General features: G+C 46.3%; 1 protein-coding gene across 2 annotated transcripts in view; it reads right to left on the bottom strand.

The window, feature by feature from the left end:
- Positions 1–4,861: 4,861 nt before the first annotated feature.
- Positions 4,862–14,862, bottom strand: part of PCBP4 (poly(rC) binding protein 4) — a 39,552-nt gene continuing 29,551 nt past the window's right edge. For both annotated transcript variants that reach the window (XM_083429491.1, XM_083429490.1), the window contains exons 10-13: positions 13,421–13,496; positions 12,184–12,236; positions 9,680–9,849; positions 4,862–8,178 (exon numbers count right to left, since the gene is read on the bottom strand). In XM_083429491.1, coding sequence (XP_083285617.1) covers positions 7,878–8,178; positions 9,680–9,849; positions 12,184–12,236; positions 13,421–13,496 — 600 coding nt within the window. In that variant the 3' untranslated portion in view covers positions 4,862–7,877. The remainder of the gene's footprint in view (positions 8,179–9,679; positions 9,850–12,183; positions 12,237–13,420; positions 13,497–14,862) is intronic.

Below are 14,862 nucleotides of genomic sequence, written 5' to 3'. Positions count from 1 at the left end.
GTATTTCGATGAGGGTGTCATGTGGACACTGAGGAAAAAATTGCCTACATGAGGTGCACTAAGTTCACCATTGACTGTCATGTGCAAGAGCCCTGGGTGCCCAAATTCACTAACCAGGAGCCTTCCAATACACAGGCCCACCTTTCACTCATCTATCATAATCATGGGTATTCTGCCAATCTAGTTTCCTTCACAGGATCTATATTTTAACAATATTCTCTTCATTTCCCCCCAACAGTCACCTTTGAATCAGAAGGTGTGCATTGTATTATAATTGCAGCCCTTTGTAGAGATACAATTTCACCCATCAAGCTAACAAGGTTGCACTGATTATAGTAAGCCCCATATTCATAACCTTGGTCCTGTTTTGACACACGCCCAAGAAAGGGGTTGTCTATTTATCCACTACTAGCAGCCTACGTAGCAAGATGCTTAATAATACAACAGCTGGAGAGAACATGGCCTTCAGAGGTGCCCTCTCACTTTACTTTATTATACCATTTCTTGAGCCACAGAAATTCACTTTTCTATCAGTTCTATGGAGCAATATCTTGTAAAATTCTCATGCCAAAGTTTTTGTGGCTTTTTTTTTTTTTTACTGCAATAGCCTACTGTCTTTTAGGAGTCCTGAAAGACACTTTTGGCCAGTTTATTGTCCCACTACAGACTGCATATTGTATGGAAGTAAGTCGTACTAATTTCAGATCCGTTCAGATCCTGAGTGGATAAACTATTCACATGGGGATGCACAGGAGCAAGTCCCACACTTGTACCTATCCTTCTCAAATGACATTGAATGCTCTCTTGACTGGGTGTGTACATGCATGCAATCTGCCGGCCCATTTTTGTTGTGGATATGCATATGGAGATGGAGAATCGCGCATGAACATATCTGATTGCACTCCATGTTCCAAATGCATAGGTAGGAGATGAGCTCAAGGCTTACATCTGCTGCCTCCTGCTTTGCTTTCACAGAATGTGCTTTAGGTTTAGGGGTGTGAGGAAGATAAAAGGCAGTGGTTCTTCAGATCCATGCCATCTTGCAGATCCTGTCCCCTTGTCACCCCGGATAACTCTAGAGGAATGCAATGATGCCACATACCCTTTGACCACTTTACTCCTTTCTATGATGTGCCGCCATTTGGAGATGTCGTGCTGGAGGAAGCAAGATGTTTTCCCCTTTGCCTTTGACCCTGTAAATAACTGAAGCTACATTCTCGTTCCTTGCTGCTCAAAGGGCTTCAGCCAGTGCTAGTGGTTTGATCAAAGAGGTGCCTGGCTTTCATTGTCTCAGCCTCTGCTGGCACATTTATTAAAGCAGAAAGGCAGCGCACGCGAATAAAAGCTGGGTAGATGAGCACGTCCCAAGGCAAACACTGCAGAAGGCCTCTGAGTTAATAATATACAGCATTGCAGGAAGGATTCAATTTTCCATAGCACAGTTGCAATTCAACAGCTCTGCCCTCTTCTCACCTGGGAGAGATGTGGCTGAGCAAGCAGCTTTTGGAGGACAAAAGCACATCCGTAATATCTCAGGGCCAGCTCCCCACATTACTTTTTTATACAAGCAGGCCCACCTGAGGACACAGGCGTTTTTGTCATGTTGGAAGTTTTTCTAGTTTGGAAGACCAGAAGTATAATGTTGTGAGAGCCTTCTGAACTATTTTTGGGACAGAGGGGACGACAACACCCCTGAGCAGCCATTCCCATTTATTATTATTCTTTCCACAGTAGCTACATTGTACAGCTCATCCCTGTTACTGTGACCGGCTGTTAGCAATGAGTGGTACAGCTATGGCACAGGGATCACAGTGGTTATTGAAAGCATTCCACAGCATGTTAATGGCAGCAAACATCTATACTGGCAGAACAGCTCCATTACTACAGATATTATTTCTCTTGTAGTTTGGTTCTTGCAGCGTGATGTTGAATTTCATGTGCATGGTGCTATCTGCTCAGTGGGAGTCCCACCATCCACCCCCAGGATTTCCCTCAAGCAGAACCCACAATCCACGCATCTGCCAGGAAAGTACATCAACAAATCTGTGAAAGACTTTGCAATCTTGCTTTTTTCTTTCCACCTCTACCCCGGTCCTGTATCCTTCCCTCCCATTCTATCTGCTTATTATTTTTAGCCCCGCTTTTCATTGTTCAATAATCTCAGAGAGACGAAAAACATTAAAATAGAAAAAAAACCCCCAAATTTAATTTAGATTCAACTTAAAAAACAAAATCAGACAGTATATCAACACCACCAGCCAGGTAATGACAAAACTTTGGCAAATGCTAGGGTGAATAGCCATACTTTGTTTCTTATTGCTGAAATGACTCCCTCAAAGTTGGTGCCATTCACACTTGAGAGGGGAGGGCATTCTAGACATAGGACTCAGCTACATTAGTAAAGAAAAAGCATTTTATATGTGTTATAACCCTGTGACATCAGATGGCGCTGTGGAGTTCCATCTTTCGCCAGTGTGATTCCCGACTTTGAGGTTTACAACGTGTTTTCCTTAGGGTACTTTTGCATGCCATTCTTTCCCTGATCTGATTATTCCTGTGTCTGTTGCAGGTAGTCTATTGATCACTATTTGTTTAGCTGCTTTTAGTTGTTTTATTAGTGATAACTTTTAGTTTGTGTTATGAGTGTAGTTACTAGGATAGACCATTCGGTAGCTGCATTCTAGTTTGAAAGGAATAAGCATTTCCTGATTATTTCCTCAAATACCACACACACCTAGTGAGTGGATAGTGGCAGGAAAAGATATATAATAATGAAGCAGGAATAGCTAACCTGTGGGGCCTCTAGGTATTGCGGGACTCCAGCCCCCATCATCCATGCTGGTTGGGTTTGAAAGGAGTTACAAGCCAGCATGATCTGCTGGGCTGCAGGTTCCCCATCACATTTCTCAGCCATCTCTACTCACCACTGACCTAGCAGAAAGGAAGGCCCTGCAATTTATATCCAAGCAAGTACCAAACAGTTCCAGCAGGGGATGGTTGGTCCACACGGAAGCCTTCTTCTGGCAGTAAGCAGTTTTTGCAAGCTCTGATCCACCCATGAAAACGCAGCATTCCTCTATAGCAGTGTGCGACATTATCATTTTGCTCTGTCGGTTGCACATGTCTGCAGCTGGCCCCGTGAGCCCAACATGCTGGCAAGTAAACACCCCTTCTGCGGTTGCTGTGGCAACGGAGAGCATAAGGCAAGGGAGGGCTCCCATGTCTCTCATCCACATAGCAACAGGCTGCCCTCACTGAAGATGGCCTGGCTTAGGGCGCACTAGACACTGGCCTGCTATGCCAAATGCTCTCCCAATAAGGCAACTGCCATTCCTCCCTTTTGCCACCTCTCCTCTCCTCCTGCTCCCACATTTCCTTTGGCACATCCATCATGGGCAAGTTATTGAGATGGTCTAGGACAGGTGGCATGGTGCTGAAATGAGAGGAAGGTGGCACTGGCGTATGTTGACAGAGGTTCCATAGGCAGCGTTAGGAACATGGCAGCAACCTTGGAAGTGGTGGCCCCAGCTCCCGCACTACTACAGAATTGTTTCAAGGGGCCAGTGCAGCTTTGTGGACAGAATGTCAGACTGAGAAGACAAGGCTCAAATCCCCATTCAGCTGCTGATGTCGCTGGGTCACTCTGGGGCAGTCCACTGCCTAACTTAGTCTGTGGATCCTAAACCTACTAAACAAGGGAAGAAATCCCATTGAACACAGTGGGACTCACATCCAAGGGAACACATGGAGGACTGTAGTGAGAATAACATGCGGGAACCTCCATGCATGCTCCCACCAGGTTCTTTGAGGGAGGGAGGCAGGGAGTGATAGTAATATGAATAAACCAGGCCCTGTTCTTTAACCGTGGCATACTGGGGTTTGTGTCTATAGAGTCTTGATACATGGATGATCCTGCTATGCTTGATTCAGCACCATTTGTTCACAGTCGTAATGGTGAGAGCCAGTGGAGGTTGGTCCATTAGGGCGAATGGGGCACCTCCCCACCAACACATCAGCCTGCCTTCAAGCAGCCCCAGCTGTCTGCCTTCTTAGAACCAGGCTGTGCACACACCACACATGTAAAGCACACGACTTTCCCCAAAAGAATCCTAGGAAGCATGGTTTGCCACTCTCAAGAGCTACAGTCCCCAGCACCCTCAACCAGCTACAGTTCCCAGGATACTTTGGGGGAAGTCATACACTTTAAATGTATGGTGTGCACACAGCATTAGGTCTCAGCGTTGCCCTTGTAGAATCCAGCAGGAGGGAGGAGGACAAAATGAGAATTGGCTGACTATGGGCTCATTCAGATTTCTGTTTCTGCTGCAATTTCTGGGCATATGTTTGGGACTTTCAGGCACGGGGCTGAGCAGGATTCTTTTTCTCCCACTGCTTTCCCTGGGAAAACCCGCAATTCACCGCTAAATCGTTGCAAATTTCAATCCACAGAAAATTGTTGGGACATGTCCACTGGGTGGTAATTATTCTGAATCAATTAAAAAGTAGGAATCTGAATCATACTCCACAGTTGCTTCCCCCCTTCCCCAAATAAGGATTCTGACTCCTCCACAACAAACAGAAATTCAGTAAGTGAAGTTTTCTTCAGCATTCAGTGTTAAGAGCAGAACAAGTTTCACCTGCCCTTTTTCCCCTCGCTGTCTTGCATCTGGTTGAAAGGCCAGGTGCCCAGCCACCAGGTGGGATGGGTGGGCAAGAATCTAGCTGCCGCTGCTTCTTAGGCAAAACACTGAATAAGCCTTTTCTTTCCCTTTTTATTCAGTCATGTAAATAGCCAGAGGGGTGCGTGTGCATTTGCTTTGCGTAATTCAAATGTATACAAAATCCTAATGACATTACCCTCTGAGTTGACAAAGTTTGCATTTTTATTAAATCAATCATAAGTTACAAAGGAGGAAAAAATATAGAATTATATGTACAGCATTTTCAAAGACAAGCCAAAGAGGATCATGGGATAGGAGGTGGGACATTCCTTGGAGCAGCCAAAAATAAAAAATAAAAAGGGTTAAAAAGAGATGGTAGCTTTTTTTTTTGCCAGCGAGTGATGCAGGGAAGTGAGAGAGATTGGGACCAGCCAGGGATCAAGGCGAAATGGACAACTGGTTAGATTGGTTTGAAGGAATAGGAAATTTTGGCTCCATTCCCCTGTGTTTTTGTGGAATCCAAATATTGGGATGCCTCAGTGCTGAATTACACCACCTGAGTATTTGACGCATTCGATGAGCATTCCCCAGCTTGGTTGCCTCTGGCCAGAACTCCTGTCAGTCCCAGCCATGATGGGAACTGTAGTTCAAAGAACCCGGAGGGCACCAGCTTGAGGAAAGGCTAAAATAAATACATGAATCTGCTGAAACTATTTAATCAGAAGTGACCAGTGCCTAAACAGGCGTAGGTAGACTACTCTATGCTACCAAATCAATGTGTAACTGAGGGCAAATCTGAGATGCTGTTGCTTCTTGAGATTGTAAAGGTACTACTACACCAAATCAACCTCAATTGTCTCCTTTTTGCAGCCTGTTTGGCTTCTTCTTCTTTTTTCCCTGACAGCTTTGGTTCAGTAAACCAGTCCCAACATAATCAGGGCTGAGTGCAGCCTGTGATTCCTGAAGGAGCACAGAGAAAGCATTGGCTATGCTGCAAAGATGTGCTTCTCAGTGACTGAGATGAGCCCCCTGCACAAGATTCCCAGGCAGTGGGGTTTGGGTGAGGCTTCCGTGCTTTTGCCCCTGCCATGTTTAGCAAATCCAGTATTATTTATTTACTCATTCATACCATTTATACCCTGCCCTTCCTCCCAAAGGAGGATTTATTTTATTGCCAAATAGCAAACAATATTATACACAAATAGGAGAAGTATATGCACATTTGTATGATTTATGCTGGCCATAGAAAAGAGCTTTCCAGGATTTGCATCGACCGCATGCAGAATTTCAATGTTTCGTTTTTGGTATGCATTTACTCCACACAGGCTTGTGACTACTAACCTTTGCTTATCATGAGCCAACTAGTTCATGGCTCCAAGCAGGGCCAGAGCCAAGTTGAGTTTTTGCTGTGTTCTTTTCATCCGTCTTCTCCAGGTCTGTTCAACAATCACCTTCCGCTTAATGCCTTATAAAGTGTTGACAGTGAATTGTGCAGTCTTTTGACAACCTGTCAATTAGCCAACAATCCGATCCACTTTGATGAAGCCACGCCAATTTGCAAACCAACTAAGAAATTAGCCATGGAATCCTTGGCTATATGGTACATTTAATCCATGGGGATAATTTTTGGGGGTGCGGTTTGGATGAATTATATGCTGTTGTGATGGCCGTCTGTTTAGGACGCAAGTGTAAGTGCTAGACATACATGTTGGTAACTTCACCAGAAATCACCAAGATGGGCATCTGCTTCAACCTGAGGTCTCAGGGCGCCACCTCTTGACTCTCATGGGCATGTTTTGACTAGACAAGTGCCCTTACAATACTGATACAAAGAGAGAAAGGCTGACAAGAGAACAAAATGTGGCAGAATTTACTAAGGCTGCAGTCCTAGAACCACTAATGAGTGACGGAAGGGGTAGGGGATTACTTCTGGAGCAAACATGCTTAGGATTGCACTGCAAGAGATGAGAGCAAAATTAGAAAGCACTTATTGGAGATGTCATCCCATGACAGCAAGAGATAAACCCAAAGATGAGTGGCATGGCAAGATACTGCACATCCTGCCAGATATATATGAGGACGGATTTCTGCCATAAAGTTAAATGAGGGGAGATGTCGCCCACATAGGATTAGGTGACCAGCTGGGATTGCCAGTGCTGGAAGCTCTTACCTTGTAACAGATAGGGAATATTTATAAAGAACTGCTCTGTTTCTCAGCGAGGAAAGACAACTATATGCCTCTGGTCTTCCCATGGGCATCTGAGTTGGCCAATGGGTGAACATAATGTTGGGGTGGATGGGGCTCTGGTCTGATCCAGCAAATTCTTGCATACGCTGTGCCAGTTCATGCTAAATATTAGAGGGATGTCTGGTGAAAACTAATTCCCTTCAACCACTTGTAGGAGGTCAGGGGCTAAGCTGAACAGTCATGTATCTTGTATTCTAATCCAGCTAAAATGGAACTCACAGCCAGCTTCATATATTAGGAGAGAAGTGCTAGGCAAAAACAAAAACAACAAAAAACCACTTTTTGGTATTCTGTGATTTCTAGGACATGCACAGCTTCCAGTTCTATAGAAATCAGAACCCTTTTCCAGTTCTGCTCTTGGAAATGCAACCCATGAGAGATAGTAGCATAGCATGTTCTCTGTTAGGATCACCAAAGGTCTAACAAGCTCTGGCCAGTGCCACAGTCGAGATGGGACCTTTCCCAAGACCTCCAGCTCTATCAATACAGTACAAAGAATTTGAGTGGGGTTCCAATTGTCTTTAAGCAGCATGTTTTCCTTAAAAAAGAAAACATGTCAAGAAACCAGATGGAGAGAGAACCTCTTCATCTTCATTGCTGAAAGCAATCAGGAAGGTTTATGGAAGGTAAAGGATAATAACACTTTGTAGCGTGGGGCAGAGATTTGTTCCACGGAAGCAAAACTATGAGACTTGATTGCTCTTACCCATGATAGACATATCTTTAGCCAGGATCAGGTGGGAGCTCTGCAGAAGCACCACTTCCCTGACTGTCTCATGGCCAGCACTGCTTTCAAGAGCTGTCTCGGTTATCCTCTCCCACAAGCACTTCCTTCCCTGCAGATTTGGCTCCCCCCCTCACCTCTTTCCCCAGGTAGTCTCGCTTTGGAGCGGCCCGACGCTGATGCCATCTAACAAAGCGTGTGAGGGTTCTCCTAAGGTTTCCCCTCCCTGCCCCACCTCCCTGTTTCAGTATGGGGAGAACTTCTGCCGCTCAGCCTTCTTGCTGGCATTGGCTGTCGAGATCTTGGTCGTGTAGGTGGCAAGGCTGCCATTGTGCCCCGTGGCTGAGGAAGGCAGCGTCAAGAAGGGGACGGGTTTCAGGCCAATGAAGTTGGAGAGGGAGATGGCATAGGGGGCACCAAGCAAGGCTGGGGGAGGCGCGGCCACTGCTGTCAGCGTTGGGGCTGGCGAAGGGGTGAGGGGCTGGGAGAAAGTCATGCCGAGGTCAACGGGGGGCGTCTGGGAGGTAGATTTGGCCGTCTCTAAACTGAAGAACAAGAAGGGAGAAAGAATGAGACTCGTGCCTGCATGCACAATTTACACATACAAATGCAGCGTGTGCGGACATATACTTGGATGTATATGTGCTGTTATATGCATGTACAAGCTTGCACATGGAAAAATATGCATAGGTGTGGGCGGATATGTGCAGTTTGTATAATACGTACATACAAGTATGAATATGCGTGCGCGCACACACACACACACACACACAGGCAAGTGTTTGAGCTGACATGTGCAAAGGAATAGGTACACACAAAGAATGGAGCTAGTGAACAAGGTACTCTACATCGCTTTTGCTTCCAGATAATGTCTTCTCCAGAGTCCTCTCCCTCTGGGACTACATTCATGTGGAGAACCTCCAGCATGACACACAGGGCTTGTTTGGAACTCAGAAGTGGCTATGTTAAGGATGTTATACCTTGTCATGTCCCTATTTAAACAATCATGGAATTGCAAAGCATTCCAGCCACATATCCTTCTTGGCTTTTTCAGGTCATTGACAGACCACTGTGTTTTTCTGGGGAAATGAGAACCTCTTCCACGTGAGATGCACGGCACTGTTTATTAACTTCTCCCAGGAGGAAAAGAATGGGCTGTTAATTCTCCTTCAACACACAAATGCAACAAAAGTTGAAATGAGTTCTGGGGTCATCACCACAGGGAAAACTGATTACGAAAACGCTTACATGCATCCGTCAATGATGGGCTCCACGCCTTGAAAACTTGCACCCTGTAGTGGTGGTGATCCCTGAACTGTGAATGGCTATTTCCTGCTCTAAATCTTGAAGCATCCCAAGTGCCAGGTCACAACAGCGACCAATGACAAATGTTGCTCTGTTTAAGTGAGGTTATCTTTTGGACAGGACGGGAGAATTCCCTGCTGTGACACAGCAGTTCTTCCTGCACTGAACTAAGGTCACATCCACACTTGACATTTAAAGCACTCTTATGTTACCTTTAAGCATCATGGCTTCCCCCGAAGAATTCTGGGAACTGTAGTTTGTTAAGGGTGCCAGGAGTTGTTAGGAGACTCTTAACATACCACTGTTCCCAGGATTCTTTGGGGGAAGCCATGATGCTTAAAGTAGTATAACAGTGCTTTGCAGCTGCAAAGGGAACATTGATGCCCAACATATTGTAGGCAAGGATATTAGAAATCACGGTGGCTCCTGAGAAACTCAAGGCCTGGTTACTCTCATGTGTGTCAGAGACAGGCAGGCATTAGTGTGAAAGACAGACAACAAAGCAATGAGGACACTTCGTGGTGCTATGCTTAGCACTCCTGTCTCTTGAGCAGAGGGCCAAGTGTTTGCAAACCGGCAAATTCAGCCATGACAGCAAGGCACTGTCACTTGCTCTCCGCAAAGCTGTCCATCTAAGAGGCCACAGGCTTGGGCACAGCAGGAAGAAGCTGCAACGAGACGGCTGCACAAGTGCTGCGTTACTCCCCACTTGACCTGCCCAGCAGTCCTAATGGCTCTTACCAGGCTGTGATGAGGTACTGAGCCAAAGTGATGCTGACTGGGGTGCCGGTGATGGTCACGTGACGCTCAGCAGAGCCCTCGGTCTGGTTCCCAATCTTGATGTGTGCTCCGGACATCTGCCGGATCTCGCTGATCTTGCTGCCCTGGCGGCCAATGATGCAGCCAATGAGCTAGGAGGGGAAAGGAAGGATCAGTCTTTGGGGTGGAACCGCGCTGGAAACCTCATCGCCTAAGAACTGGACAGAACTGGACAAAGCGAACAGAAAGCGTTTACTCATTTTAGGCAACTCTTGAGTGAGAGAATGAGCCTGACCTATAGTACACGATTGAGAGTCCCATGGACTGCAAGAAGATCAAACCTATCCATTCTGAAGGAAATCAGCCCTGAGTGCTCACTGGAAGGACAGATCGTGAAGCTGAGGCTCCAATACTTTGGCCACCTCATGAGAAGAGAAGACTCCCTGGAAAAGACCCTGATGTTGGGAAAGATGGGGGGCACAAGGAGAAGGGGACGACAGAGGATGAGACGGTTGGATAGTGTTCTCAAAGCTACCAGCATGAGTTTGACCAAACTGCGGGAGGCAGTGGAAGACAGAAGTGCCTGGCGTGCTCTGGTCCATGGGGTCACGAAGAGCCGGACACGACTAAACGACAACAACATAGTACACAATGGTCTGCTTGATTTATTGTTGTTCAGTATTGGATGAGTCTGAGGCAGAACCCATCAAGGCTTCAGGCTTATCTACACTTTACCTTTCCAAGCCTGAGATTTAGCCATTTTTATTCACTCTCAAGGGAGTGGAAAACATGAACTGAGCCATGTAGTTCAGGGTACCTACCACACTGTGGCAGGAATTGGCCTATTTCAAAAAATAAAACAGGCCAGATAGTTTCATGAGGCTTGTTCCATAAACAAAAACTTCAGAAAGAGCTACTTTTCCCCACGCAGGGTCGGGGGGCAGAAGTAAAGGTCAGCTTTGCCCTCCTGCCCACTCGTTTCCTGCCTTCTGAGATGCTACAACGGCCTGCTGTGTGGTGTGCCCAGCAACACATGCTGACATCTGCAGAGCAGGCCTGGTACACTGGCAGCCGGGCTGGCAAGTGGGTGGGCACAAGAAATGCTGGCACATTCCTCTCTTATCATATTCACCCCTTCTGGGCTTCAGCTTCCACAGAAACACACAGAGAGAGCGAAGGACAGCTCACTTGGGAGTGATGGCGAAGAAGTCAGAGGAAGTTAACCTTTCCCACGGCTGATGCTCCTCTCTCTCAGAGGACTGTTTATCGCTGCCCCTTCTTTTCCCACCATTTATCTCTGGGCCATGATAAGCTTCACCTGCTTAATGTCTGTCCATGCCAGGCTGCTGTTAAAGCACTGGAGCATAAACATGTCTGTGTACATACTAATAATCTTGGGAACTGTACTTGGGAATCGTAGCTCTGATAGTTCCCAGGATTCTCTTGGGGAAGACTTTTCCTTTAATGTGTTTTGAAGGTACAATGGCATTTGTGTGGAGGAGAGAAGGCTTGTGAGGGATGGGTTTGAGACAGTAGCCCTTGATTCTGGAGTTTGTGTGAGAGTGAGGATAGATAAAACAACCTGGGACTTTGCTGAACTTATCTTCCTTTCAAGGACCATGGCTGAGCAGCAGATCACATGCTTTGATGAAACACTGAACTTTTGCAAGCTAGGTAACAGTACTGGCTTGCTAGGAAACTGTACTCCAAGAGTGTTCCTAAACGGTCTCTCACCAAATGAGGGAGCTTCATGGAGGGTGCCCTGATGCAAAAGTCAAGAGTTGTACAGTGGTACCTCGGGTTAAGAACTTAATTTGTTCTGGAGGTCCATTCTTAACCTGAAACTGTTCTTAACCTGAAGCACCACTTTAGCTAATGGGGCCTCCCACTGCCACCACTGCGTGATTTCTGTTCCCATCCTGAAGCAAAGTTCTTAACCTGAGGTAATATTTCTGGGTTAGCAGAGTCTGTAACTTGAAGCATCTGCAACCCGAGGTACCACTGTAGTTTGCATGACAAGCTACACCTGGTGGAATTTCCTCTTCTACACAACAGTTGAAGCTGCAAGAGCCGTGTTCCCTTTTCCAACCTAGTTTTGACTGAGAAAGAAGCCAAAGGACTCTGCAGCAAAATATTTAGGGCTCTTCTACTTTTGTTTGAACGGAATCAGTCTTTGAAGATCTCCATGAAGAGTGGAATGGGTTTGGCTCTGATTATAACCTTTTGGGGCCCATGCACACATTTGCAAACTGGGGGAACTACAATGGGCACAACGCACACAACTCAACACACACCACAACCTATTCCCTTTGGCTGTGATACAAAGCTTCTTTCAAGCACCAAGTGGGATGGGGAGGACCCTATGAGCACCAAGGAAGACCTCTGTGGACACGTGTGTGAGCTTACTAAATGTACACCATACATTTAAAGCACATGACTGCCCCCAAAATATATTTGGGAACTGTAGTTTGTAGAGGCAAACTTACATCGTTAGGAACCAGGAACTCCTGAGAGCTATTTTGAGCGTTCGTATCCAGTGCTGAAAAGGGAGAAAAGAAGCACAACGTTACTGGGGCTGTTCTGTCCTGGCTCTTTCTTGCCTTCCTAAAAGGAGGAGCGCTAGGATGACCACATCACAAGGCTACAGAAGAAGGGAAACCCAAAGAATCCTTTCCAGGCACTGCACGGTGCAAAGAGCAGGAGGCACGTAAACAGGACTGGACCGTTTCCCAGCTACTGCAAAGCCATCAGAAGCTCCAAGAAGAGGCTTTTGTTTTATGCCACTTTGCTTGGGTCACATTACACCGGACTAATTTTAGACTAAGGGAGACTGTGCTGCCCTCCTCCTGTCTGATGCAGACTCCCATTGGTTAATGCTGTTCTTTTAACGTAATAAGAAAAAAATCCTAGGTGGAAAATCCTTGGATTACTTTTCATAATGAATTAAAAAAAAAATCCTGTTGACAAGTATGGTGGGGTGAGAGAGAGGGGGGGTATGTCTACATCTTTCCCCTGGCAATCGTAAGTACATATGCGTGAATCCACATTCCCTTATACGAAAAAGTACACTTGCCTTCAGATTCTTTTGTTGTTTTTGTAACCAAGAGTTCGAGATTCTCAGGAAAAAAATCATACCCACCTCCCTTATTTATGTGTGTGCACATGCCAGAGAGTGCACTCCCATTTTTAGTCTTGTATTTATCCAGTGTTGTGCTTTAAAAAAATACAGAGCAGGGATGCAGAACATGTGAGCTTCCAGATACCGTTGGACTGACATGCGCATTATCCCCAAAGAGTGTGGCTAGTGGTCAGGGACGATGGGCTTTGTAGTCCAGCAATATCTGGAGGGCCACAGCTTTTCCTGAGTCAGAAGATAAATGCTCCAGTCCTCCTTCTGGTATCCCACTCTAGCATAAGAGTGCTGATCCAGCCTTTGAAAAAAGACCAAGTGGCAGGTTCCAACAAAGCTAACCCCCTCCCTTACCTAGCAATTCTCCATCATTTCATGAGCAATTTGCTAATTTATTTAGTTCTTTGAAGGTCCTGCCTTCCCCATTTCTAGGGCCAATTATTTGTGCACCATGTTCTTTCCGTGGAGACCTATTGCCTAAATGCAGCTGGAGCACAGGCTCACTGTTCATCTGAGTAAGCCCCTATGGCCATAGGCTGCCGCAGAGGATTGTGGGAGTTTAAGTGGCTTCATAGCTCTTCAGGGTTCCTCACCTGCTACTATTGACGGAGATTGTCCCAAGGAAGCGAATGAGACAGGCTGCCCAGAAAGCTGCTGCAACTTTGACACCTAGATGAGAGGAAGAAGTCAGTGGAGTGACAGCAAGACCTGTGTTCCCATCTACCTGCTCACATTAGGAAGTAGATGGGTCAGCCGTACACCTAGAATACAAGCGTTGGCTACTCCTGAGGTATAGTACTAACTGAGCATGTGAAATTTAATTACCATATATTTCCATGTATAAGACGCCCCCATGTAAGACGCCCCTATTTTTTTTAACCCAAAAATAAGAAATTAAGTTTAGCTTTGGGGGGGGGGGGGAGAGGTCACTTCCACTAATCGCTCACCCGCCTGCCCGCCACTGCTGATCACACACCTCACCACGGCCGCCAATTTGTCTGCCCGCTCGCCGCCACCAACAGCCCACCCGTCCACTTGCCACAGCCATCAATCACCCGCCCAGTCGCTGCTGCCAATCTCCTGCTTGCTGCTGCCATTAATCGCACGTCCCCCCTCTGCATTGACTATACATGTGTAAGATGACACCCAATTTTTGCCTTTTTCTTTTTTTAGCAAAAGGCATCATTTTATACATGGAAAAATACAGTATATGAAATGGAGTACATGTAAAGTGAAAGTTACCAGCGGTGCTGCCTGCTGTCATAAATTATTGTATAGCCTTATCCAACAAGGTACTCTCCAAACATTGCTGGATTACAGCTCCCATCATCCATAGCCTAGCCACTGGCCATGCCTGTTGGGGCTGATGGGAGTTGGAGCCCAGCTATGTCTGGAAGCAAAGATCACCAGTGTCGAAGCAATGATTCTTCAACATCAATTTCGTTGGACAGGTCGTATTGTGTGGATGTCTGATTATCGTCTTCTAAAGGAACTACTCTATTCCGCACTTTAAAATGGTAAGCGTAATGCTGCTGGTCAACAAAAGAGTTTCAAAGACTCTCTTAAGGCAAATCCAAAAAATGTAGTATAAACAGTGACAATTGGGAAACACTGGCCTGTGAGCGCTCCAATGGGAGACCAGCCTTTACCAAAGGTGTCATGAGCTTTGAAGATGCTCAAACTCAGGAGCGTGCTAAGAGGAAGGCACGCTTGGCAAACCCTCACCGTGATCAACTCCCGCCAGGAAACCTATGTCCCCCACTGTGGAAGGACGTGTTGATCCAGAATTGGCCTCCACAGTCACTTACAGACTCACTGTTAAGACTGTGTTCATTGAAGACAATCTTACTTGGCTATGAGTGATCGCCAAAGAAAGATGTCTGGAGGCACCAGGATTTGCCATCTGGATGCCAGGAGGGACAGAATGGGGAGGCAGAATGGCAAGTCCGGAACAGGCAAGCAGCACAACAAGACATGGGGAACAATGGAAGGTGAAGGCTTGAAGAAGCTGGTCCTAGCCACACACTGAACTACT

Source organism: Podarcis tiliguerta, assembly GCF_965153285.1.
Source record: "Podarcis tiliguerta genome assembly, chromosome: 2".
NCBI lineage: Eukaryota > Metazoa > Chordata > Lepidosauria > Squamata > Lacertidae > Podarcis > Podarcis tiliguerta.
The sequence above is the reverse complement of the archived record's forward strand: the minus strand, read 5'-3'. Positions and strand labels throughout refer to the sequence as shown.